General features: G+C 46.8%; 2 protein-coding genes and 1 pseudogene across 2 annotated transcripts; all 3 read left to right on the top strand.

Annotated features, from left to right (window-relative positions):
* Positions 1 to 27,871, top strand: part of LOC142068404 (von Willebrand factor A domain-containing protein 5A-like) — a 268,830-nt pseudogene that overhangs the window by 142,886 nt on the left and 98,073 nt on the right.
* LOC142068906 (olfactory receptor 14A16-like) lies at positions 146 to 1,102 on the top strand. Its single transcript, XM_075119031.1, has one exon. It carries the CDS (start codon positions 146 to 148, stop codon positions 1,100 to 1,102), a length of 957 nt encoding a protein of 318 aa, XP_074975132.1.
* On the top strand, positions 17,123 to 18,052 carry LOC142068905 (olfactory receptor 14A16-like). The gene has a single exon (XM_075119030.1). The coding sequence runs from the start codon at positions 17,123 to 17,125 to the stop codon at positions 18,050 to 18,052; it is 930 nt and encodes a 309-aa protein (XP_074975131.1).

Here is a 27,871-nt window from a genome sequence, read left to right as displayed (position 1 = left end):
AGTGATGAGTTCTGTGCACCTTTGACATTCATAGAATGAGATATTAGGGAAAGGGGAATCAGGGCCATTCCCTCTGTCGCTCTAATCCTGACCATTGTCTTTCTCATTCCCTCCACAGACATCGCACAGTGTACTGCGGAAGAAAATGTCCAACCAAACTGCCGTGACCGAGTTCCTTCTCCTGGGATTCTCTGACATTCGGGAGCTGCAGATTTTACACTTTGTGGTGTTTCTTCTGCTTTACCTGATATCCCTGCTGGGGAACCTTCTCATCATCACAGCCATAGCCCTTGACCGCCACCTTCACACCCCCATGTACTTCTTCCTGATGAATCTGTCCATCCTAGACCTTGGCTCCATCTCTGTCACCATCCCCAAATCCATGGCCAGTTCCCTCACGAACACCAGATCGATTTCTTATTCTGGATGTGTTGCCCAAGTCTTTCTCTTCTTCTTCTTCGCTTCAGCAGATTTTGCCTTACTGACCATCATGGCGTACGACCGATACGTCGCCATCTGCCAACCACTGCACTATGAGACAGTGATGAACAGGACAGCATGTGTCCAAATGGCAACCAGTGCCTGGATCACTGGTATTCTCTCCTCTGCACTGCACACTGGGATCACGTTTGAAATCTCCTGTGGAGGCAACGTGGTGGATCAGTTCTTCTGTGAAATCCCCCAGCTCCTCAATCTCGCCTGCTCTGACTTGTACCTCATTGAAGTTGGGTTTCTCATCTTTAGTTCATTCTTAGGCTTAAGCTGCTTTCTTTTCATCATTGTGTCATATGTTCAGATCTTCAAAGCAGTGCTGAGAATCCCCTCTAAGCAGGGTGAGCATAAAGCCTTCTCCACCTGCCTCCCTCACCTCACCGTGGTGTCCTTGTTCTTTAGTACTGCTGCCTTTGCCTACCTGAAACCCACCTCCAGCTCAACCCCACGTCTGAATCTCATAGTGGCTGTTCTCTATTCTGTGTTGCCACCGATGATGAATCCGATCATCTACAGCATGAGAAACAAAGAGATCAAAGGTGCACTGAGTAAACAGATTGGTTGGAGGTTATTCACTAAGAACAAAATGTCCATATGTCTCCTTCGGTAGCAATTTCATTCTGTATTTCTTTATAAATAAAATCTGATGACATTATTGCCTCCATAAGAAAATACTGTGCACTCTGTTTATGCGGAATTGGGTATTTGCACTAGTAAAGATACAGACAAACATGACTCAGGAAAAAAAGGAGTTTCTAGAGGTTTACACCAATGTAAATAAGATTGGAATATATCATATACTGCTACCGATCACCATACTACCTGAGACCCTTGCCTATAAAATCAGTAGCCATAGCAGAGTCCCTGGTGAGGTCTTTGGCTCTTCTTATATTTTGGGATAAAAACTCAGATGGAGGTATCGATGCATTTGTTCTTTGTGTTTTTTGTTTGTTTGTTTGTTTGTCAGATTTTTAGCTTATTTTTGCTTAACTGGTTGATTGGTGGTTTGGTTTGTTTGCTTGTTTTAGGAGGTTTTGGAGGTGGAAAGGCCTGAGAAGATGGTGAGTGTTTGGTGAGATGGGATTTTCAATGTTTGTCCCTTCTTGGGAGTATCCATATGTCATCTCTTTGATGGGGTTTTCTGAGCGAAATAAAGGTTTGCTCCCCACAATGACAAAAGTGTGCAAAAGAGGATTATGCATGGCTTAGTTCCTACTGACATGATTATGTGTAGATTCTTGGGATATTATTGTATTATTAATGATATGTGTCATAAATATAAAGGGAAGGGTAACCACCTTTTTCTCCACAGTGCTATAAAATCCCTCCTGGCCAGAGGCAAAACCCTTTCACCTGTAAAGGGTTAAGAAGCTAAGATAACCTCGCTGGCACCTGACCAAAATGACCAATGAGGAGACAAGATACTTTCAAAGCTGGAGGGTGGGGGAAACAAAGGGTATGTCTGTCTGTGTGATGCTTTTGCCAGGAAGAGATCAGGAATGCAGCTCAGAACTCCTGTAAAAAGTTAGTAAGTAATCTAGCTAGAAATGCATTAGATTTCTTTTGTTTAATGGCTGGTAAAATAGCTGTGCTGAATGGAATGTATATTCCTGGTTTTGTGTCTTTTTGTAACTTAAGGTTTTGCCTAGAGGGATGCTCTATGTTTTGAATCTGATTACCCTGTAAGGGATTTACCATCCTGATTTTTAGAGAGGTCATTCTTTTACCTTTTCTTTCATTAAAATTCTTCTTTTAAGATCCTGATTTCTTTTTCTTTGTTCTTAAGATCCAAGGGTTTGGGTCTGTGTTCACCTGTACAAATTGGTGAGGATTTTGATCAAGCCTTTCCCAGGAAAGGGTGTGTAGGGCTTGGGGGGATATTTTGGGGGAAGACATCTCCAAGTGGGCTCTTTCCCTGTTCTTTGTGTATCACGCTTGGTGGTGGCAGCATAGGGTTCAAGGACAAAGGCAAAGTTTGTACCATGAGGAAGTTTTTAACCTAAGCTGGTAAGAATAAGCTTAGGGGGTCTTTCATGTAGGTCCCCACATCTGTACCCTAGAGTTCAGAGTGGGGAAGGAACCTTGACAATATGTAAGGCATCTTTTTATTATTTTAACCTAAATGAGTATAGCATCATAGAATATTAGGGTTGGAAGAGACCTCAGGAGGTCATCTAGTCCAATCTCCTGCTCAAAGCAGGACCAACGCCGACTAAATCACCCCAGTCAAGGCTTTGTCAAGCCAGGCCTTAAAAACCTCTAAGGATGGAGATTCCACCACCTTCCCAGGTAACCCTCCTAGTGAAATAGTGTTTCCTAATATCCCACCTAGACCTCCCCCACTGTAACTTGAGACCACTGCTCCTTGTTCTGTCATCTGCCACCACTGAGAACAGCCTAGCTCCATCCTCTTTGCAACACCCCTTCAGGTCATTGAAGGCTGCTATCAAATCCCCCCTCTCTCTTCTCTTCTGCAGACTAAATAACCCCAGTTCCCTCAGTCTTTCCTCATAAGTCATGTGCCCCAGCCCACTAATCATTTTCGTTGCTCTCCAGTGGACTCTCTCCAATTTGTCCACATCCGTTCTGCTGCGGGGATGTAAAAACAGTGTCATTCTTGCTATGCTGGAAAGACTGTTTTAAAGTAAGTGACATGAACACTGGTGTCTGGGGTCTTCTTGTCTTCTTGTCTGGGGTCATTTTGTTCTAGCCCTGGTGTAAGTGGACATGTGCCATCATGTGCACTGATCTGGTGTTCCATACGCCTTCCCCTGTAGATGTACTCACACCCAAGCTGAGAAAGGATCTCAGAAGTTGGCTTGTTAGTAGTATTAGAATATCATCTTTGTGCATGGTTGTGTACACTTCATATATGACAGACAAAAGCAGAGTATGTGATTAGCTAGAGAGACAGACAGACAGGACCATTCCTTGACCTAACCCACAACCTCATTGAGTGATAATGATAGATTTCTATTTGATTGTAAATTACATGTGCTACCTAGCTAGTGTGACAAAGTTTCTCCTCTACCTTGGTGGGTCTTGCGCTTATTGGCGGATTTGTTTGCCTTTGAGCTTCATGGCAGCCCTCAGTTTGGCCGTTTTCATGAACCCACAGTCCAGGGCAACTCCTCCTGTGTCTGACCAGGAGTTGGGAGGTTTGGGGGGAACCCGGGCTCGCCCTCGACTCCAGGGCCCTGTGGAATGCAGCTGTCTAGAGTGCCTCCTGGAACAGCTGTGCGACAGCTACAACTCCCTAGGCTACTTCCCCATGGCTTCCTCCCAACACCTTCTTTATCCTCACCATAGGACCTTCCTCCTGGTGTCTGATAATGCTTGTATTCCTCAGTCCTCCCACAGTCCACATTCTCACTCCTAGCGCCTCTTGCTCCCAGCTCGTTACACGTGCACCACAAACTGAAGTGAGCTCCTTTTGAAACCCAGGTGCCCTGATTAGCCTGCCTTAATTGATTCTAGCAGCTTCTTGATTAGAACACCTGCAGCCAATCAGCCTGTCTGTCTTAATTGTCTCCAGAAGGTTCCTGATTGTTCTGGTACCTTCCCTGTTACCTTACCCAGGGGAAAGGGACCTACTTAACCTGGGGCTAATATATCTGCCTTCTACTACTCTCCTGTAGCCATCTGGCTCGACCCTGTTACACTAGATAATGAATAATCTATGGAAATTATTGTGCAAATTATTGTGCTTCTTTTCCTGCTAATGATTGTCTATGTCCAGATCATGATTTTCTTATAAGTACTCCTTATTACACATTATTTCGAAAAGATTTTGTATGACTATATCTTACTCCATCGCTCATTTACAAACAGCTCATCCTAACACACTTAGTGTTTGAACTTTGATCTGTTTTGACCGGATATATTTTTGACATACTCTGGTTTGCTTGGAAGTATCACAGACAGGTTGGAAGATTCAGTGACTTTCGGCACCACACCGATGAATGGAGTAGAGAGAGAGAGATCAACATTGACAAGGACTTGCACAGAGAAAGGACGCTGTGCCACTGTCCATGTCATCAGTGTTAGGGGTATTCTGATGTGAGGCTCCCACAGTCACTCCAGTTGAAGCTGTTCCAGTCTGGAAAAATAATTAAAGAGTTATTGGAGCAGGGGGTCTGGACACGGGGTCTCCCAGGTGAGTGCTTTGACCACCAGGCTACAGGGTAATTCTCATGTGCTCTCTCTCCCTCTTTGACCCAATGATTCTTTAATGATTTAATCCAAAGTGGAACAGCTTGAACAGGAGAGGTTGAGGGAGCCCCACATGGGAATATCCCACAACCAAGTGATTAGGACACTCACCCAAAAGGTGGCAGATCCCCCTTCAGATCCCTTCTCTTTCATAGGCAGAGGGGGGACTTGAACTGGGGGTTTCCCCATGCCCAGGTAAGTACCCTAACCACTGGGCTAAAAGTTAAACAGGAGGGCCTTCTCCTTCTCACACAAAACACCGGAGGGGCCTGACCCAAGGAGAGGGTTCCCAGGTATGCATCACAAGCAGGGATAGGCGCCACCCAACAGTTCGACATAGGCAACTATCTCTGTGAGGGGGTGGAGCTTGGCACACCCGAGTCTAGTCATCATCTCCCAGTGGTCAGGTTAGGCACCTCCCCACCGCATGCTGGCAACTGTGGATCCCATTTAGGTGTTTACCTCTCCCCATTCATAGAACAGGGAGCCTGGGCTCCAAACACAGGCTTTAGGAATCATGGGGATTTTCTAAGTGCCTAAATGTTAGGTGCTGCAATGCTCATCGTTAGAATACCTAAAGGCAAGATTTTTAAAGGTATTTAGGTGCCTGGTGGGATTTTCAAAAGCATTTAGGTAGCTAAATCCAATTGAAATCAAAGGGTGTTTTGAAAGTCCTACTAGATGCTTAAATACCTTAAAAAAACCAGGCCCTAATTCCTTCTGTGAATCTAGCCCTGAGTGTCTGATATCCCCGAAGAGGCTTTAACAATATCATCCCAGAAGACTGAAGACAGATCCAAAAACCGTATTTTTGAGCCCTTCCTAACACTGAAGGGCTTTGTAAACTGCAGCCGTATCCAGACATGGGTTCTACAAATGGCCCTGTCCCTTTAAAATGAGCCAGACACAGACCCCAGGACCAAAGACTCATGAGTTTGAGGTTTTAAAATATAAGGCTGCTCCCATCTCAGCTGAGATAGGGACCACCTCACCTCTAGATCATGCAGAACAATCTGGTCCCAGCAGGGTACACGAGAAAGGCTGATATTCATTGGATAGCTGACAGTCAGTGGTAACTGGGTAGCTTTGAAAATGAGGCCTCTTTGAAAATGCCAGCTGAGGGCTTTGTCAAGTGGAAAATGATCTATTGTCAGATTTTACAAATGGCCCCTCTCTTCATCATTGGCCAAACAGAAACATCCATCCCTGAGCTTTGCAGTGTTCAACATCCAGCCTTGCCTTCATCACTGCCCAGGGGTACACAGGGACCATTCCCCCGCTAGGCCGCTAGTGACTATGTTGGCATAAGCATCAAAGTTTGTGCCTTGTGATGGCTTCATGGTGGCCTTAAGAAATGGACTGGGGGTCTTTGTGTGGTTTCTAGAAGACGTGTCCCCAACACACAAACATCAGCATCACTGGAAATAGATTTGCATCCTTGTGCTCCATTACTATAGAGAGGTCCAGAAGTATGCAGAAAGGAATCCTCTGTCCTATATAGCCTCCACGGCAGGGTAGAAGCACACGTCCGGGGAATGGAGAGTGAGGGAAGATCGCACAGCTGCCACCTGGGCTTCTATACGTTCTACTGAAAAATGTCAGACTTCAGAACCTTAGGCTAATCATCTGGCCGCTTAGGGTTAGGGTGGTGCAAAGAAACTTAGGATACAAGGGGACAAGACAGAAATCTCTGTATATTAAGTCTGGGATATTCAAAGGGGTCTAAGGACATTAGTTGCCTAACTCCCATTGTGCAGTCAATGGGAAATGGGCACATAATTCCCTGAAGCCACTATGAAAATCCCTGTCATAGCTCATGGCCCGCAGTGAAAGTTCACTGTACGGTTCCAGATTCTGCAGCACCCACAGCCCCTTGTGTCTGCTCTAATTGCACAGGATGCTGGAGAGTCAGTCACTGGTTCCTCCAGAGGGCCAAGCCCATTCCTGGGGTCTCTCCAAGGAAATCAGTGATTTTGCACCCAGGATACATTGGGTCCCTTCTGCTGAGCTGTTTTCTACTCTCTCCCCTGCTAATGCCCCCTGGGGATAATCACAGCTCTGTGCTCCTCACAGGGGTTTCCTAGGGGATGCCCCATTTGGTCTGATTGCTTTGGTTGCTCTCAGTAACTGAATCCGTGGGCTGATGTTATGTCCCTGGCACACCATGCTGGGTGCACCACGCTGTGGCAGGGCCTGGGAATAGATTGTGCCCCAATAAGGCAACTTGAGAGAACAGGACTGTCCCTCGCCTTCGGCCCCTGAACATTTGAGAGGAGCTGAGGTCTCAGTTCACACCCCATTTCCATGTGGAAGCTACAAACATTGTCGAGCAGGATGGGACAGGCTGGCTCCGGAGATAAGAGATGAAGTTGCTGCTTTCACCTCTAAGTCACCTGTCCAAACCCAGCCCCACTGAGCAGGAGCCCAGGGCTAAATGAGCAAAAGCATTTTGGTGCCTAAGTCCAAAATTTACATCCTCAAAAGCTCTGGAGTTATGGGTGCGTGTGTGCCTGCCTGCTGGCCGGCTGATGTGAGCACTGCGTAAGGGCTCTTGGACATGATTTGACCCTTTCTCTCTCCACTGTGTAATAACAGAGCTGATTACGACTCAATTGAGAGTCTTGTTGCAGACCCATAGAGCTAAAGCCACTAATAACCAGGTCGAAGCATGAGTCTTGCTTTAGGACAGTGTCTCTGGAGCATAAGGCTGCCCAGTCTGCACTATCAGTGAGGCTCCCCCAATAACAGCTGAAATCACTGAGAGCTGTGTTATGTGGCAGGACCTCAAGACATCCCAGAAGGTGCAGGAGGGCTGGCGGAGCAGAGGCAGGGGTAGAGCAAATGCCCGGACAGCGGAGAGAGCAAGGTGCCTTTCTTTCCATCCACCAGGGTGGGCGGTGAACACCACAGATGCACCTCTGAACTCTGGGTCTTCACTGAGGGATACAGAGGGACCTAGACAAATTGGAGGATTGGGCCAAAAGAAATCTGATGAAGTTCAATAAGGATAAGTGCAGGGTCCTGCACTTAGGACGGAAGAAACCAATGCACAGCTACAGACTAGGGACCGAATGGCTAAGCAGCAGTTCTGCGGAAAAGGACCTAGGGGTGACAGTGGACGAGAAGCTGGATATGAGTCAACAGTCTGCCCTTGTTGCCAAGAAGGCCAATGGCATTTTGAGATGTATAAGTAGGGGCATAGCGAGCAGATCGAGGGACGTGACCGTCCCCCTCTATTCGACATTGGTGAGGCCTCATCTGGAGTACTGTGTCCAGTTTTGGGCCCCACACTACAAGAAGGATGTGGATAAATTGGAAAGAGTCCGGCGGAGGGCAACAAAAATGATTAGGGGTCTGGAACACATGACTTATGAGGAGAGGCTGAGGGAACTGGGATTGTTTAGTCTGCAGAAGAGAAGAATGAGGGGGGATTTGATAGCTGCTTTCAACTACCTGAGAGGTGGTTCCAGAGAGGAAGGTTCTAGACTATTCTCAGTGGTAGAAGAGGACAGGACAAGGAGTAATGGTCTCAAGTTGCAGTGGGGGAGGTTTAGATTGGATATTAGGAAAAACTTTTTCACTAGGAGGGTGGTGAAACACTGGAATGCGTTACCTAGGGAGGTGGTAGAATCTCCTTCCTTAGAAGTTTTTAAGGTCAGGCTTGACAAAGCCCTGGCTGGGATGATTTAATTGGGGATTGGTCCTGCTTTTGAGTAGGGGGTTGGACTAGATGACCTCCTGAGGTCCCTTCCAACCCTGATATTCTAGGATTCTATGATTCTATGACCAAGGACAACACTTGTGAGTGGGGTGCGGTGAAGGGATGGGCACGTTACAGGAACTTTTGGTTGTGGGACTTAAGAACCTGAGGCAAAAGGACACTGCCCAACATACTCTGGGGTGGGTGTTTTGCTCATGGTTTGTGTTATGAATCCTGCTTGCAGTGCTTTCCCAAGTTAGTGCCAGGTTCCTTTCCCCCTTTTTACTGTAAGCAGGGTCAGGATGAGCTCCACCCTGACACCTGGTGGTGAGGTTTGGCAAGTTGTGGAAAAGAACTTCAGGGGCTGATCTCATTTGCATCGGCTCACCCACCCCGCCTAGCATGAGCCCATAGCTGCCCAAATGGTCACTTTGGCTGCTGTGGGATCCCCAGTGTTCCTGTTATTGGGGAAGGAAGAATAAATTGTTATTATCTTGATTATGTGAATCAAGGAGAGTGGAACTGTACTTGGCCTTTTGTTATGATGGAGGGGTGTGACGCAGCAGGGAGGGGGGAGAGCTGAACTGGGAATGTGGCAGGGGAGTTTCACTGGGGATGGGATACCTGAGCGCCTGTAACCTGAGCCAGGACGGGGAGGGGGAGGTAACACCTCTACCCGCGAAACTGGACAAAGATTGCAGGAGAGAGCCTGCTGGGGAGGGGGGGGGGTTGTTTTCAGTTTGGTGCTGGGTGGTGGAAAGCAGGGTCTAAGCTCCCTGCCCCCCAGAAGGTCTTGACTGAGGGGTCCTGGTTGTCCCCACAAGCTCTGTTTTAGACTGTGTTCCTATTGTCCAATAAACCTTCCGTTTTACTGGCTGGCTGAGAGTCACAGTGAATCCCAGAAAGAGGGGTGCAGGCCCCGGACTCCCCCACACTCCGTGACAAGGGGCTCACCATCAACGAAGTAGCACTCGGGACAAGGGTAAACAAGGGACATGGGTTCCAAAACTCAGTGAATTGAGAGAGGTTGGGGACAGGTGTTAGTACCTGGTCTTGTGGGCCTTTTTGAGGGCCTGAAACATCAATTGCACATTCCTCTTTCTCCACTGTGAAATATCAGAGCTAATTTTGGGTCTATTAGGAGTCTAACTACAGGTGCTGAGCTGAATTTGCTTTGGGGTTATGGTGCATCAGCACTGAGGTTCCCACTACTACAAGATGAAGTCACTAAAGAGCTAAAATTACTGAGCACTGTGTTAAGTAGTGGGGAGCCTGAAGATATTTATTGCTGGGCAGTGAGTGGAGTGGGACGGCAGGAGCTGCTTGAGGGATGGCTGGTGGAGTGGGTCGGAGCAGAGCAGAGTGGCTCGCGGGATGGCTGGTAGAGCGGAGTGGAGCGAAGCCCTGTGGAGCGGCGGGGCAGTCCTCTTCAGATCATGTAAGGTGCCCGTAACCCCACACACACCCCCACCCCAGGCTGGGGAGTAACACTCTGCAGATGAACTTTTGAACTCTGGGGCTGGGCATCTGGGTTCTTGGACTTTGGGTGATCTTTGGGTTGCTGGACTCAAGAACTAGAGGGAAAGGACATGGCCCAATCTGCTGGGGTGGGTCTTTGCTCATGGTTTGGTTGATGAAACCTTGTTGTGGTGTTTTCCCAATTTAATGCTGATGTTGTTTACCTCATGTTATTAAAGATTTTCTGCTACACCGAGACTCTGTGCTTACGAGAGGGGAAGTATTGTCTCTTTGAGGCTCCCAGGGTTGTGTGTTAGATTTTCCCAGGTCACTGGGTGGGGGCTTGAGCTGGTTTTACATTTGCTTTGTTGAGAGGGAACCCCTGTGTACTGAACCCGGCCCTTGCTGTGACCAACTCGGCCTGGCAGAAGGGTTACATTGTTAAAAGTTTCTTTTCTACACTCGGACTCTGTGCTTGTGAGAGGGGAAGCATTACCTCTAGAGGCACCCAACGGGGGATGTGTGATTGTCCCAGGTAACTAGTTGGGGGCTCAAGCCGGTGTTGTGTTGCATTGTTGAAAAGGACCCCCTAGATATTGAACCCGGCCCTTGTTGCTGCCGACTCCAACTGGCAGAAGGGTTACACAGGTTTCTTAAAAGTGAAGGGAGAGGTTCTCAGTTGGTCTAAATCATTATAGCTGGGTAGGTGCGACCGCACGGTGCTGCGGGCTGGGAGAGCAGCCTGAGGCAGAAGCCTCCAGCTCGCATGATATTCCAGGCAGGACTGAATCTCCATGAGACGAAACCTAAAGAAGAGAATGACCTGGAGTCTCTGGCTCCCATTTGGTGCTCTAAGAGGAGGAGCACCATGTCTGTCCAGCCGCCCCAATCGACCTCACCGAGGTCTGCCAGGAGCACCCAGGAGACGTACGCCGGCTACCAATTCTACTGCACCGTCTGTCGTGAAGGCAAGGAGCTGCTGCTGTGTAGCAATGCAGTACCGCGTCTGCCAGCAGCACCCAGGAGACGTACGGTGAGCTGAGCGGGCTCCAGGCTTGCCATGGTATGGCGTCTGCTTGGATAACCCAGGAAAAAAGGCATGAAACAATTGTCTGCCATTGCTTTCACAGAGGGAGGGAAGGAGGGAGGGAGGGGGGGTCCTGACGACACGTACCCAGAATCACGTGCGACAATGTTTGTGCCCCATCAGGCACTGGGAGCTTAACCCAGAATTCCAATGGGCAGTGGAGACCGCGGGAACTATGGGATAGCTACCCACAGTGCACTGCTCTGTAAGTTAATGCTAGCCACGGTATTGAGGACGAACTCCGCAGACTTAATGCGCTTAGTGTGGATATACGCGATCGACTGAATAAAATCGGTTTCTAAAAATTGACCTCTATAAAATCGACCTTATTTCGTAGTGTAGACATACCCTAAGAGAGTTAAGCATCTAACTCCCATTGTGCAGACAATGAGCATTGGGCACCTGTTTCCCTGAAACAACTCTGAAAATCCCTGTCATAGCTCACATCCTGGAACAAGTGTCCACTGTATTGTTCCAGAAACTGCAGCACCCACACCCCCTTGCTTCTGCTGTAATTGCGCAGGATGCTGCAGAGTCGGTTACAGGTCCCCCCAGAGGGCCAAGCCCATTCCTGGGGCCTCTCCATGGAAATCAGCAATTAGTACCCGGGATACATGGTGCCCATTCTATTGAGCTGTTTTCTACTCACTAGATATTACCTCACCCACCTTGTCTCTCTGTTCCCCAAAACGGCATCTTTAGAGAGCAGGACAGTCCCTGGTCATCGCTTCCAGCACTGGACATGTGAAAGGAGAGGAGGTCTCAGTTCACACCCCATGTCCACATGAATGCTATAGCCATCTCGGCACAGGATGGAACATGCTGGCTTGGGAGATAACAGATGAAGCGGCTGCTTTCATGTCTAGGTCACCTATTCAACCCAGCCCCAGTGAGAAGTGCCCCAGTGTCCTCCCCTTCTGAGCGCTGTGAAAAATTGGTTTTGTGCCTCATCTCCTTGGACACGTCATGAAAGAACCCATCAAACATCTCATCCATCCAAACTGGAACCCGTTAATCCCCTGTGAGCAGCCTCAGCAGAGACCATGGACCAGCGCGGACCTGAAGAGATCATCTCAAAATGGGAGAGGGTAGATCGGGCTCCCAGTTCCCTTCACTACATGGTCTCTCCATGGAGATTGTGATAGCCATCAAAGGAACCAATTGTTGCCAGTCAAAGTAAAGGTGGGTTCTGTAGGGATGGGCTTTAGTGTGGAACCAGAACCTCAGATCCTAAGCCCCCTCGCCTGAGCTTTGGGGAAGTGAGGATCCCAAGAAGGAGCCCAGTGTCTGAGCTGGGCCCATCTCAAATTAATTTGCAATTTCCTGATAGAAATAGTCTTCTTCTGTCAGCCACACAACCCTCAGCTCTTACATAGCAGGGAAGGCCCGGTCCTGATCCCACTGCAGTCACTAGCAATGCTCCCACTGACTTCAGCCGTTCCAGGGGTTGATCATAGAGGTGCACGCCGTGTGTTCATTAGAGCAAATTTCTCCGAGGAAATTTCTTCACAGTTTTTTGTTTCATTTTTTTCCTATTCCATAGAGAGGTGGCCACATCAAGCAAAGGACATTTGTATGGATGGAAATGTAGGTGGGGAAGGAAATGAAGTCCAGTGTTGCACAGTTAGGAAAGGAGAGAGCTACAAACATGGGCTGGGGCTTCCAAGCTGTCTTATCCCAGTTCAAACAGAGAGACGTTAATGGCATCCCTGTGTGTTCCCCCACTGGTCATTGGTGCTGATACGCTCCCCCCATGGAAACCAGGAGTGATTCCACTGGATTCAGTGAGACTCATTCTTCTCTCCCTCAGCCTGGTGTAAATAAAGAGTAACTCTAGTCGAGGAAATGGAGCTGTTTCTCCTCTTACTCACCCAGTGAGTAACTCAACAGAGTTAGGCCATGTCGACACTATGGACCTTACAGCTTTTCCCTTTACCGCCGTGTCTACCCTTCGGAACTTACTACCTTTATCGCTTGGGTCGGTCAAACTTTTGTCGGTCGAGGTGGTTTTTTCACATCCCGACCGACAAAATTGGTAGTGTAGACAAAGCTTAAGGAGGGGGCTTTTGGTTAACTTATTGTTAGTTATGTTAATTGAAGGATGAATTCACAGCCGTCAATCTCAATGAGGTCTGTGATTGATCCAGCCATTAGTACCTCGCAGTTTAACAATACAAGGCAGCAGAAGGAAACTGGAAGTTATGGAGGGGCTTATAACTCCGGAAGCCCTTGGTCAAATGACAACAAATTTGGAACTCGAATGCTACCCAGGCCTGCCTGAGGCACCCAAATTTCAAAGCTATCCGAGTAACCATTCAGCTTCTAGTGCACTTCCAGAAACTGAGCTTTAAACCATACAGAATGGCGGGAATGGAAATCCTCTAGCCCTCCTTCTGTATTGGCACAAGCGCACAATCCAACACGCAGACTTTCTTAAATTGCATTGTCATTTCGGGTCCCCCAAGATTTAGTGGGGGCCGTGCACTACCTTGGGTAAAATGAGACAGACTGAGACCAGTTTGACCTGCATCACATCAATAGTTTGATCTCTAGCTTTGAGCAAAATAAACAAAACCTAGAAACTTGTAACTGGGCTCATATCTCCACAACCCTTCGCTCAAATGACCCCACATTTAGGTCACTAATCCTACCCTGCACCCTCCTAAGACACATTAAGTTTCAAAAGAATCTGACTAAGCATGTCTTCTGTTTTTTCCTTTTTTTTTTTTAAGAAAGGAGGACCTTTAAGCAGAAGTCATGGTGCAACCTTAACTAGAAGGTCGTTGCTGTGATGGTAATAATATTCATCAGTTCATTTACTGGTTGGGTACCCATCTTGCAGGTTTCTATGAACCCTGCTATTGGAATATTCCAGGAGCATTGAGATGGGATTGTGATGTTCAGCAATGAGAATCTCAGAGATAGGAACAAAGAAAAAACTCGACATCACAGCACAGATATTTAGCTCAAGTAACCTGGCCGAGTTCCATAGCACTCTGCCAATTTACATTCGCTGAGGAACTGGTCTAATTGACTTCAGTGGGGCTGGGGCTGATTTACACAACAGCTGTTTGGGTATCTGGACCCTTTGAGTCCAAGGCAGCTAGAGGTGATTTACAGAAACTGGGGCACTGACCCATTCACTCCAGTGGAGCTACCCTGATTTGAACTTGCTGAGGATCGGAACCATTGATTCCAATAGGTCTCGGGCTGATTTCTACTCTCTGGCTCTTTGTATTTCATCAGTTTCTCTGACATGAATGTCTCGTGTAAATTACACATTTTTAAACAGTGCATCTGCAGCCAAAGGAGCCTTTTATTTTAATGTCGTCTGCCGGAAGGAAAACAATGTTACTACTGAGAAAGAAAGAAAGAAAGAAAGAAAGAAAGAAAGAAAGAAAGAAAGAAAGAAAGAAAGAAAGAAAGAAAGAAAGGAAAAGACCTGGGCTATTCATCCCAATAAAAGTTGAAGATCAGATGCAGAAAATCTCCACAACACTGTCCCCAGTTCTGTCCCAAGTGGGAATGAATCACTCTGTCACCCTTACAAGTTATACTTGTAATTAATCCCAGTGGACAAAGAGCTAGGAAAGAGGAGACTGGTTATGAATGTTTGACTCTTCTTTGGTTCAGTTTCACAGGCAAAGGATATGGGTTGGAAACTGTGTCATGGGCCAGATCCCCAGCTGGTGTAAATGGATGTAGCTCCCTGGAAGTCAATGAGTCAGATCCCCAAGTGGTGTAAATAGCCCTCACTACTCTGAAGTCAGTGGAAGTGTATCAACTTACACCAGCCCAGGACCTGGTCCTTAGTTTTTAGTGTTTGTCTCTTAGTGAAGAACTCAAGCAGCCAGGGCAGCCTGAACTGTGGGTTCCTCTGGTGGCTGCATCCCAAGAGCTGCTGGTGCAATGCAGGAGAAAAACATCTCTGCTCCCCTAGAGGTGACTATGTGGAGTTAATGAAGGAACAGGCTATTCCAGGCCAACTGAGACTCTGGTGCCAAGAGGCTCTTAGCTATTGTAGATCCCATGTCTGTGCTACAAATATCTGTTTTATTTTGCCATCCTGTGGGGATCCCCTTTGTGATCCAGCCCTGCCTTGTTTTTAGCTAAAGGTCCTTCAAGAGATGCTGTCATCATGTGAGATGCAGGGCAGGTGCTGTTCCCCCTCTGGGGAGTTAGGGTCAACTAGGGCAGGTTGTCAGGATGGTTTGCTCCTGAGGTGAGAGCAGAGCTGGGCTCACAGCCCTGGAGACCAGATTCAGCTATTTACCCCCAGAGCAGGGATATCTTGGGCTGTGACCTTATTTGAAGCTGGCACAAACCAGGATCAGCTCGAGAGCTGGGAGTGTCTTTCAGTCCCTGATCCCATTTAGTCCATCACCTTTCACCCAAGCCTGCCCTAGGAGGGAAGCAGGGAGCGCCCATCTGTGCTAGGAACTGCAGAGAGACCCCTGCAACTCAGGACATCCAGCGAAGGGATGCAACAACAGCTGGTGGATACGACAGTGATGGGGGCATGAGAGAGAGAGAACCAAACAATCCTGGCAGTGGGTGAATAGGTAGATAGGAATCATTGGTCATTATCTATCTAACACAGTCGGATCAAATGCATCGCAAATTGGAATAAAGACCAACAAAGTAAGTTTTCTATTTCAATTAAATATGTTAGAGTATTAATATATGGGGCAAATTTAATATCAGAAATATGAATTGCAATTAGAACTCTTGAAGACTTTTACTAACAAATTATGCAGATATCTAGAGATGATCAGATTTTTTTTTCCACCAGAAAAAATTGACTTTTCATTGAGGTTGTGAGAACCAAACAGTTTCAGCCGAAAACTGTTGGAACCTGAAAATTTTTAGGCATAATGAAAACAAGTTTTCATTGTTATGGATATCAGAGATTTTCCATGAAAATATATTCAACTGAAAACTGAATTTTCCTTTGAAATAAAGTAGAAATTGTCTGACTACTCCTACCTGGAAACTTAGCTTTTTGCCAGAGTGGGGAACATGAATATTGTCCAATAACACCATAATTTCCAACCCCATTCCCTCTATTGCAAACGTGTTTGTCTGTTTCAAAGGGGTAGCTGCAGGGTGGTAAAACTGAGTAAGTAGCAAAGTTGGTAGCCCAGAGAATGTGTTTTAAACATACTAACCTCTCTAAACTAAAGTCCTGAGAGTCGAAGCTCCCAGACAAAGGCTGTCTCTCTTTATCCTACCCAAGGACAGGCAGGAGGTTGATGGAACTAGAACCCAGATCTCCACTTCTACCATCATAGCCTCTGTCCCACACTGCTGCCTGCTAAACAAAAATGCTGTCAACATGTGCACAGAACATGTACACAGGAAGACACAATCCATCCCCCAAAGAGTTCACATTCAAAGTACACGAGACAGACAAAGGGAAGGGGAGGAAAGAGAGGCAGCAGTGACTGCTCCATGGTCACAAAGTGACAGAGGCAAGACGAGAACCGAAGTCTCCTGACTCACACAGTACAGAAATAAAGTCACAGGGGGGAACCACACAACCCAGCAGCAACTGAGCGATGCGATCAGCCCATCATCACCCAGCAATGGGAGTGCAGCTGGGATCTGGTGCCATAAATCATTGTGTAAGTAGGCATCAGGCGGTATGTGGGATGTTGGGGTGGAATCATCACAGAAAAGCTGCCATGCGGGAAGCTGGGTGATTTTGTGCTGTATTTCTTAGTTAAGTGGGAATCAGACTGTGCTGGCATTTCAGTATTTTAGTTGAGTTGGCCAAGTTGTGAGCCTGCTGTCTGTAGCAATAGGGGCATAATTTTGGCTCAGATTGTTGGATTTGGATTGTACTTTGTTCCATCTTTCATCCTGCATTTGATCAAGCCACATCTTGGGCCAGATCCTCAGATGGTGTAAACTGACCCAGCTCCAGTGACTTTAAGGGAGCGATGCCAATTTACACTCCCGTGATAATGCACCAGAGTAGTGCCCTGGTTGTGAGCGGTGAGGAGCCCTCACTACTCCAGACAATGGAAGTGACAAGTGCTGTGCACCTTTGACATTCACACCATGAGATATCATGGAGAGGGGAATCAGAGTCATTCCCTCTCTCACTATAACCTTGACCATTGCTCTTGTCCTTCCCTCCACAGCCATCACACGATGAACTAAGAAAGAAAATGTCCAACCGAACCACCGTGACCGACTTCCTTCTCCTGGGATTCTCTGATGTTCGAGAGCTGCAGATTTTGCACTTCATTGTGTTTCTAGTGCTTTATCTGGCAGCCCTGACAGGGAATCTTCTCATCATCACAGCCATAGCTCTTGACCACCACCTTCACACCCCCATGTACTTCTTCCTGATGAGTTTGTCCATCCTAGACCTCGGCTCCATCTCTGTCACCATCCCCAAATCTATGGCCAATTCCCTTATGAACACCAGGTCCATTTCCTATTCTGGATGTGTCGCTCAAGTCTTTTTCTTCATCTTCTTTGTTGTAGCCGACTTCGCCTTACTCACCATCATGGCGTATGATCGATACGTCGCCATCTGCAAACCACTGCACTATGAGACTATAATGAACAGGAGAGCTTGTGTCCAAATGGCAGCCAGTGCCTGGATCAGTGTAATCCTCTATTCTTCATTGCATACCGGGAACATGTTTTCGATAACCTTCTGTGGAGGCAACATGGTGGATCAGTTCTTTTGTGAAATCCCCCAGCTACTCAAGCTCGCCTGCTCTAACTCGTACTTCAGTGAAGTTGGGCTTATTGCATTTGGTGTGTGTTTAACCCTAAGTTGCTTTGTTTTTATAATTGTGACATATGTTCAGATCTTGACCACGGTACTGAGAATCCCCTCTGAGCAGGGCCGACATAAAACCTTCTCCACATGCCTTCCTCACCTCATTGTAATTTCCATGTTTCTTTCCACTGGTGTCTTTGCCTACATGAAACCCATCTCCAGCTCTCCGTCAGCTCTGGATCTCGTGGTGGCTGTTCTCTATTCCGTGCTGCCGCCAGTGATGAATCCGATCATCTACAGCATAAGGAACAAGGAAATCAAAGCTTCCCTGAGGAAACTGACTGGGTGGAGGTTATTCAACTAGAATAAAATGTCTGCGTTTCTCTGATGAACATGGTTTTATCTGGTTTTTTTTACAAATACAATCAACTGATGACATTATTGTCCCCATAAGAATATGGTGTGTGATTTTTTTATGCAAAATGCTGTCTGTATAGTGGTAAATCCACACTAACTCCACTCAGTCAGTGGAGTTCTTCCAGGTTTATACCAGTATAAGTAAGATGAAAATCTATCTATCTCATGTTTTTATACTGCCACCCCTCACCATGTTATCTGAGTCCCTTCCACATAAAATCAGTAGCCATTAGAAAGTACCCAGTGGACTTCACGGAGTCTCTGGTTCCTCTCCTTTTTGGGGGTCAAAACTTTGCTTGGGGTATGATGGCTTTTGGGTTTCTATTTGCTGGTGTGACAGAGTGGGATATGGCAGCATCAGATCATGAACTCTGTGTTTTGCTGTCTGGGTAAAATATTGACATGGTGACTTCAGAAGCCTTGGCTTGCTCAATAGCCGTCTATCGCTCTTTGTTCATGGCAGCTCTCCTACCTGAGAAAGGTGCATGTTACTTTGCTGAAGAAAGAAGAGAAATCACTCAGAGAAATCAAGACTGAAGTCTGGGGCCTTTGATTTTTGTTGCCTTTCACCTACAGGCCCTGCTGCATGGAACAAGTCTTTTGCTGTATAGGGAGTCTGGAAGTGATGGGTGGGGGGGAGGGGGGAGCATGACTGGTGGGTCTGGAAGTCTTAATTTTAGCACATGACAAAGAGACAGGGGACCTATTTAAGTGCAGAGTCCTACCCTGTGTCACGTGCCAGCCATAATCCCATGTAAGAAGGACTTGCAGGAGTTCGTTCTATCTAATCTAATCTATCTATCTATCGTAGGATTCCACACTGTCACCCATCACCATGCTATCTGAGCACCTTCCACATAAAATCAGGAGCCATAGCAAAGCCCCTAGTAGACCCTGAGGAGCCAGAGACTCCATTCCTTTTTTTGTTCTTCCCCTCAGGGTAAAAGATATGATTGTGGTATCAGTGCAGTTGTTTGGTTCTTGCTTCTTTCTCAGATTTTTTAAATTTTATTTTAGGGGGTTTTTGTTTTTTTTTACTGGTGGATTGATTTGTTTCTTTATGAGGTGGGAGTGCCTGGGAACAGGAGCGCTGGAAGCTCCCTAGAAGTGGGGGGGCCACCGACACCTGAACCAAGGCCCCACCCCCACACAGCCTCTTCCCCCGAGGCCCCACCCTCGTGCCGCCTCTTCCCCCCAAGGCCCTTCCCCACGCTTGCTCCTCTCTGTCCCCTCCCCACCATCGCTCACCCTTAAGGCCAGTAAAAAGTGGGAGAACATACCCCTCCCACTTTTAAAAGTGATGGGGCCATGGCTCCCTGCCCCTCCACCCCCATCTCCATTCTGGTTCCTCTGCCTGGGGAGATGCTGAGTGTTTGGGTAGACAGTGTTGCCAGTGTTTTCTCCTTTATTGGGCGTGCCCGTATCTCATCTCCTTGATGGGGTTTTCCGAGCATTGGGTGAAGTAACATCTTGTATTGGCCCAATTTCTGTTGTTGGGAGAGACAAATTTCCAAGCTTACACAGAGCTCTTCTTCAGGTCTGGGAAAGGTGTCACAGCTAAATACAAGTTTCAGAGTGGTAGCCGTATTAGTCTGTATCAGCATGTTTTAAATTTTCATCCAGATTTGGGATAAAAACCAATTTCAAAATATTGTAATTTCCTCTACAATGAAAATTCCAACCAGCTCCAATTACGGCTGGGACTTCCAAAGAGGCCAAAGGGACATAGGTGCAAAAATTCTATTGAAACTCTCTCAGGTTCCTTTGGTAAACCCAGCCTATGTCTTTACACTCCTTTGAAATCCCCAGCCTTAATAAGTAAAACACTTTCCAAAAGATAGGGGGATACAAAGGTAAAAGTTAAAGTTTATTTACACTTTGATGATAAGACTGGTCTCGATACAAATATACAAAAATACAAATAAGTCCAGCATCAAGGGCAAGATACGTAAATGTATTTAGGAACCTAGTGGGATTCTCAAAAGCATCTAGGTGTCTATCACCCATTAAAATCAATAGTTCCCACCAACAGATGATGACACTAAACTGGGAGGAGTGGTAGATACGATGGAGGGTAGGGATAGGATACAGAGGGACATAGACAAATTGGAGGGTTGGGCCAAAAGAAATCTGATGAGGTTCAACAAGGACAAGTGCGGAGTCCTGCACTTAGGACGGAAGAATCCAATGCACCGCTACAGACTAGGGACCGAATGGCTCGGCAGCAGTACTGCAGAGAAGGACCTAGGGGTGACAGTGGACGAGAAGCTGGATATGAGTCAACAGTGTGCCCTTGTTGCCAAGAAGGCCAATGGCATTTTGGGGTGTATAAGGAGGGGCATGGCCAGCAGATCGAGGGACGTGATCGTTCCCCTCTATTCGACATTGGTGAGGCCTCATCTGGAGTACTGTGTCCAGTTTTGGGGCCCCCACTACAAGACGTATGTGGAAAAACTGGAGAGAGTCCAGCGAAGGGCAACAAAAATTATTAGGGGGCTGGAACACATGAGTTATGAGGAGAGGCTGAGGGAACTGGGATTGTTTAGTCTACGGAAGAGAAGAGTGAGGGGGCATTTGATAGCTGCTTTTAACTACCTGAAAGGTGGATCTAAAGAGGATGGATCTAGACTATGCTCAGTGATAGCAGATGACAGGACAAGGAGTAATGGTCTCAAGTTTCAGTGGGGGAGATTTAGGTTGGATATTAGGAAAAACTTTTTCACTAGGAGGGTGGTGAAACACTGGAATGCGTTACCTAGGGAGGTGGTGGAATCCCCTTCCTTAGAAGTTTTTAAGGTCAGGCTTGACAAAGCCCTGGCTGGGATGATTTAGTTGGGGATTGGTCCTGCTCTGGGCAGGGGGTTGGACTAGATGACCTACAGAGGTCCCTTCCAACTCTGATATTTTATGATTCTATGAACAGTTATGTTTTGAGAACTATCAGTTAGCCAGTTTTTAATCAATTCACTGTTGTTTTTGTGTAGTGTTATTTTTTTAAATAATGTGATGTTACCCTGAATCAAACCTTTAGAAAAATGCAAGTCTATTACATAAACACCATTGCCTTTATCAATCAGAAATGTCACAGTTAAATTAAGTTCATTTGATAAAAAACATTCTGTGAAAACATATTGATCACCATTAATTGAACTTCTTTCTCCCTTGTAATTCCTTTTTGTTGAAAAATGACCATTTTCAAAAACGAAATTGTTTGTAAAGAACTGTTGATTTAGTGAATTTTTGTTTTCTTTTTTTAATTAAATTTTTCATTTCAATTTTCGACAACATTTAAACAGAAAACTTTCTAAAAAACGTTATTGACTTGTTTCCATTTACCAACATGTAGGATCCCCAAACTTAGAACCCTTAAAAAGGGAAATAAGTTTGATTTTTTGAAATTCTTCACTAATTAAAAAAAAAAATCCACCGTGGTTGTTCATCATTCTTTATTTCCTGCCTGTTGTTCTTTAGTCTGCTGTTTAATAATTTTTCAGCTATTGAACCAGGAAACAGACACAATGTCGTGTGAGTTGGCCAACCAGTCATACATCACAGATAATGAAAATTCTGGAGTTGCTACAAATTTAAACTTAGGACAAACTTCTGAGTGCAGATTCAGTGTCACTAAGGTCTTGATCCTCCACACGCTTTATGCACAAGCTTTCTTTCCTAGTGTGAGTAGTCCCGTTAGAGTCAAGTGGACGACTCAAAATAATATAATTTAGTACTTGAGCTAGGATCTCAGGATGGGGGCCCAAATGTGAATTGCTAAAAGTAATGTCCAGATAGGGCCTGATCGAAAGGCCATTTAATTCAGTTGAAAGATGTTCATTCATGCCAACGGGCTGTTGATGAGACCTCTCGAGAGATTTTAAGGGACAGATTTTCAAAAGTATTTGTAGCTACCACTGAAATCAATGGGATTTTGGTGCCTCATCTGCTGAAGTGCTTTGGAAAAGCCCACTAAACAACTATCTGCATCTTTAGACACCTAAATATCTTGGAAAATATGCCCCTTAGGAGCTCACGTCCGGTAAATTTTCAATAAAAATTAGACTCCTAGAAGCTAGATCTTTAATGGTATTTAGGGGCCTATCTGAATCTTTAGGTGCCTAAATTCCTTTGCAAATCTGGCCCTTAGGCACTTCTGAACATTTTACCCAAATACAAAAGTTGTAAATGTAAAATTGGAACCAGCATTAAAAGAACAACAACAAGGACAGTTACTACTGAAAGGAACATGAGCACAGGCTGAGAATCAGACCCAGTAACATCTAAGCCATTCAAAAACAACTTCATGGCCCACTGAATACCTTCCATAAAGTCTCCTTCACCTCTTTGTTTCTCAGACTGTCAATGAAGAGGTTGAACAGTGGAGTTACAATGGTGTTCAAAGTGTTGACAGTCTTGTTCATGTCCAAGGCATTCTGTCTGGAAGGCCTGACATACAGGAAGATGGTGGAGCTGTACCATAAATCACAAGAGTGAGAGGGGAAGAGCAAGTGGAAAAGGCCTTTTGCTGGCCTTGGGCTGACGGGATTCTCAGTATGGTGGAGAGGGTGTACATGTAGGAGACCAGAGTTATTGAACATAATCCCAGGATGACGATGATCAAGATGATAAAAGCTGCCATCTCAATCACATAGGTGTCTGGGCAGGAGAGAATGATGAAGGAATCTATGCTGCAGGAGAAACGAGTAATGACATTAGTGCCACAGAAGGACAACCTCTCTCAATGGATCAGTTGTATATCTGGTGGTCCTTAATGGGCCATCAAGCAGGCTAGGCAGAGCTGACACCAACTTGTCTGGGGTGTCACGGAGAAGCGTAGCATAAGTTTGCAATACAGACAGTATAGAGCCAATACTCATAACTTTAACTACAAAAATAATACACACAAATAGACAGCATAATCAGCACCAGCAAACCATAACCTTGTCTTTGACACCTTATTTGACTCCCTTTATACAAGATTTGGTGCCACTAAAGGACTTTGGTTGCAACAATGATCTATACGGTCCCAGCTTATGTCAATCACCTCACAATCAGCCACTCCCTTATCTTGCCTGATAGGCCTATAATTACCTTGGTCCTCCCATTGGTCCTCCCAATATTGGCACAACATGAGCTTTCTTCCAGCGTTTCAACAGCCCAGTGAGCTCCTCAGCTAGCATTTTTTAAACTCCTGGATGTGGGTTATCTCGATCTGCTGATTTAAAAATGTCTAACTTTAGTAGCTTCTGTTTAACATCCTCCTGATGTACTAGTGGATTTGACAGGTTTCAGAGTAACAGCCATGTTAGTCTGTATTCGCAAAAAGAAAAGGAGTACTTGTGGCACCTTAGAGACTAACCAATTTATTTGAGCATGAGCTTTCGTGAGCTACAGCTCACTTCATCAGATGCATGCCGTGGAAACTGCAGCAGACTTTATATATACACAGAGAATATGAAACAATACCTCCTCCCACCCCACTGTCCTGCTGGTAATAGCTTATCTAAAGTGATCAGCAGGTGGGCCATTTCCAGCACAAATCCAGGTTTTCTCACGCTCCACCCCCCCCCACACAAATTCACTCTCCTGCTGGTGCTAGCCCATCCAAAGTGACAACTCTTTACATAATCAAGTCGGGCTATTTCCTGCATAAATCCAGGTTTTCTCACCTCCCCCCCACCCCCATACACACACAAACTCACTCTACTGCTGGTAATAGCTCATCTAAACTGACCACTCTCCAAGTTTAAATCCAAGTTAAACCAGAACATCTGGGGGGGGGTAGGAAAAAACAAGAGGAAAGATGTAATTCTTGACATCTGATTTGTGTCCATTTATTCTTTTACATAGAGACTGTGCAGTTTGACCAATGTACATGGCAGAGGGGCATTGCTGGCACATGATGGCATATATCACATTGGTGGATGTGCAGGTGAACGAGCCTCTGATAGTGTGGCTGATGTTATTAGGCCCTGTGATGGTGTCCCCTGAATAGATATGTGGGCACAATTGGCAACGGGCTTTGTTGCAAGGATAGGTTCCTGGGTTAGTGGTTCTGTTGTGTGGTATGTGGTTGTTGGTGAGTATTTGCTTCAGGTTGCGGGTCTGTCTGTAGGCTTCTATGATGAGCTGCATGCCATTTTAGGGGGTTCAGCCACCACTACCCCAGCTGTGTCGTTTGACTTCTTCAATGGAGATGGAGGCAATACGGAAGCAGGTTTTGGGGACGAAGAAGATGATGATGATGAGGTTGTAGATAGCTCACAGCAAGCAAGCAGAGAAACCGGTTTTCCCGACAGCCAGGAACTGTTTCTCACCCTGGACCTGGAGCCAGTACCCCCCATACCCACCCAAGGCTGCCTCCTGGACTCGGCAAGCGGAGAAGGGACCTCCGGTGAGTGTACCTTTTAAAATACTATACATGGTTTAAAAGCAAGCATGTGAAAGTATTAATTTGCCCTGGCATTCGCGGCTCTCCTGGATGTATTCCCAAAGCCTTTGCAAAAGGTTTCTGGGGAGGGCAGCCTTATTGTGTCCTCCATGGTAGGACACTTTACCACTCCAGGCCAGTAACACATACTTGGGAATCATTGTACAACAAAGCATTGCAGTGTATGTTTGCTGGCGTTCAAACAACATCCGTTCTTTTTCTCTCTGAGTTATCCTCAGGAGAGTGAGATATCATTCATGGTCACCTGGTTGAAATAGGGTGCTTTTCTTCAGGGGACACTCAGAGGAGCCCATTCCTGCTGGGCTGTTTGCCTGTGGATGAACAGAAATGTTTCCCGCTGTTAGCCACGGGGAGGGGGGAGGGTTGAGGGGGTAGTCACGCGGTGGGGGGAGGCAAAATGCGACCTTGTAACGAAAGCACATGTGCTATGTATGTAATATTAACAGCAAGGTTTACCCTGAAAGAGTGTAGCCACTGTTTTATAAAATGTGTCTTTTTAATTACCGCTGTCCCTTTTTTTTTCTCCACCAGCTGCATGTGTTTCAATGATCACAGGATCTTCTCCTTCCCAGAGGCTAGTGAAGATTAGAAAGAAAAAAAAAACACACTTGAGATGAAATGTTCTCCGAGCTCATGCTGTCCTCCCACACTGACAGAGCACAGATGAATGCGTGGAGGCAAATAATGTCAGAGTGCAGGAAAGCACAAAATGACCGGGAGGAGAGGTGGCGGGCTGAAGAGAGTAAGTGGCGGGCTGAAGACAGGGCTGAAGCTCAAATGTGGCGGCAGCGTGATGAGAGGAGAAAGGATTCAATGCTGAGGCTGCTGGAGGACCAAACCAGTATGCTCCAGTGTATGGTTGAGCTGCAGCAAAGGCAGCTGGAGCACAGACTGCCACTACAGCCCCTGTGTAACCAACCGCCCTCCTCCCCAAGTTCCATAGCCTCCACACCCAGACGCCGAAGAACGCGGTGGGGGGGCCTCCGGCCAACCAGCCACTCCACCACAGAGGATTGCCCAAAAAAAGAAGGCTGGCATTCAATAAATTTTAAAGTTGTAAACTTTTAAAGTGCTGTGTGGCATTTTCCTTCCCTCCTCCACCACTCCTCCTGGGCTACGTAGGTAGTCATCCCCCTATTTGTGTGATGAATGAATAAAGAATGCATGAATGTGAAGCAACAATGACTTTATTGCCTCTGCAAGCAATGATCGAAGGGAGGAGGGAAGGGTGGTTAGCTTACAGGGAAATAGAGTGAACCAAGAGGCGGGGGGTTTCATCAAGGAGAAACAAAGAGAACTTTCACACCGTAGCCTGGCCAGTCATGAAACTGGTTTTCAAAGCTTCTCTGATGCGTACCGTGCCCTCCTGTGCTCTTCTAACCGCCCTGGTATCTGGCTGCGCGTAACCAGCAGCCAGGCGATTTGCCTCAACCTCCCACCCCGCCATAAACGTCTCCCCCTTACTCTCACAGATATTGTGGAGCACACAGCAAGCAGTAATAACAGTGGGAATATTGGTTTCGCTGAGGTCTAAGCGAATCAGTAAACTGCGCCAGCGTGCCTTTAAACGTCCAAATGCCCATTCTACCACCATTCTGCACTTGCTCAGCCTGTAGTTGAACAGCTCCTGACTACTGTCCAGGCTGCCTGTGTACGGCTTCATGAGCCAGGGCATTAAGGGGTAGGCTGTGTCCCCAAGGATAACTATAGGCATTTCAATGTCCCCAACAGTTATTTTCTGGTCTGGGAATAAAGTCCCTTCCTGCAGCTTTTGAAACAGACCAGAGTTCCTGAAGATGCGAGCGTCATGCACCTTTCCCAGCCATCCCACGTTGATGTTGGTGAAACGTCCCTTGTGATCCACCAGAGCTTGCAGCACTATTGAAAAGTACCCCTTGCGGTTTATGTACTTGCCGGCTTGGTGCTCCGGTGCCAAGATAGGGATATGGGTTCCGTCTATGGCCCCACCACAGTTAGGGAATCCCATTGCAGCAAAGCCATCCACTATGACCTGCACATTTCCCAGGGTCACTACCCTTGATATCAGCAGATCTTTGATTGCGTGGGCTACTTGCATCACAGCAGCCCCCACAGTAGATTTGCCCACTCCAAATTGATTCCCAACTGACCGGTAGCTGTCTGCGGTTGCAAGCTTCCACAGGGCTATCACCACTCGCTTCTCAACTGTGAGGGCTGCTCTCCTCTTGGTATTCATGTGCTTCAGGGCAGGGGAAAGCAAGTCACAAAGTTCCATGAAAGTGCCCTTACGCATGCGAAAGTTTCACAGCCACTGGGAATCGTCCCAGACCGGCAACACTATGCGGTCCCACCAGTCTGTGCTTGTTTCCCGAGCCCACAATCAGCATTCCACAGCATGAACCTGGCCCATTAGCACCATGATGCATGCATTGGCAGGGCCCATACTTTCAGAGAAATCCGTGTCCATGTCCTGATCACTCACGTGACCGCGCTGACGTCGCCTCCTCGCCCGGTATCGCTTTGCCAGGTTCTGGTGCTGCATATACTGCTGGATAATGCGTGTGGTGTTTAATGTGCTCCTAATTGCCAAAGTGAGCTGAGCGGCCTCCATGCTTGCCTTGGTATGGCGTCCGCACAGAAAAAAGGCACGGAACGATTGTCTGCTGTTGCTCTGACGCAGGGAGAGGCGACTGACGACACGGCTTACAGGGTTGGCTTCAGGGAGCTAAAATCAACAAAGGGGGTGGCTTTACATCAAGGACTATTTCAGGCAGGACTTCACGGAGGGTTCCAATAAGAAATGGTGCACCTAAGTTATTGTTCTTATTGGAACAAGGAGGTTAGTCTGGCATCTGATTGATACATGGCTAGATTTACCTCGCTGCACCTTCTCTGTGAGTGACTGCAGTGTGACCTAGAGGAATGAGTCCCCTAGATGGGGGGGCGGGGGGAGGGAGGGAGGGGAAGCAAATGAGTTCAAAACAAATCTGGTCTATTTCTTGTTTTGATCCTCTCCATCTATCTTTTACATCTTTGGCTGGCAGCAGACGGTGCAGAAGGACTGCAAGCCATCCACATCTCATGGCTGCTCGGCAGAAGATGGTGCAGTAGGACTGCTAGCCATCCTCATCTCTTGCCTGCCTGGCAGAAGATGGTACAGTAGGACTGCTAGCAATCTGTATCACCTGCCTGCTCACCATAAGACGGTTCAATAGGACTGACTGCAGGACTAAAGAGAATGACCTGGTCAAGTCACTCCAAATTTAGTCCCTGCGCCCATGTCTGCCCAGGCGCTCCTGGCCGACATTGCCAGGAGCACCTCAGACATGACGATGACGGCTA

Source organism: Caretta caretta, chromosome 14 (assembly GCF_965140235.1).
Source record: "Caretta caretta isolate rCarCar2 chromosome 14, rCarCar1.hap1, whole genome shotgun sequence".
Taxonomy (NCBI): Eukaryota; Metazoa; Chordata; order Testudines; family Cheloniidae; genus Caretta; species Caretta caretta.
The sequence above is the reverse complement of the archived record's forward strand: the minus strand, read 5'-3'. Positions and strand labels throughout refer to the sequence as shown.

Bases quoted from the DNA above. Each gene is read 5' to 3' on its own strand.
- LOC142068905 (XM_075119030.1), top strand. From the start codon at position 17,123: ATGTCCAACCGAACCACCGTGACCGACTTCCTTCTCCTGGGATTCTCT.
- LOC142068906 (XM_075119031.1), top strand. From the start codon at position 146: ATGTCCAACCAAACTGCCGTGACCGAGTTCCTTCTCCTGGGATTCTCT.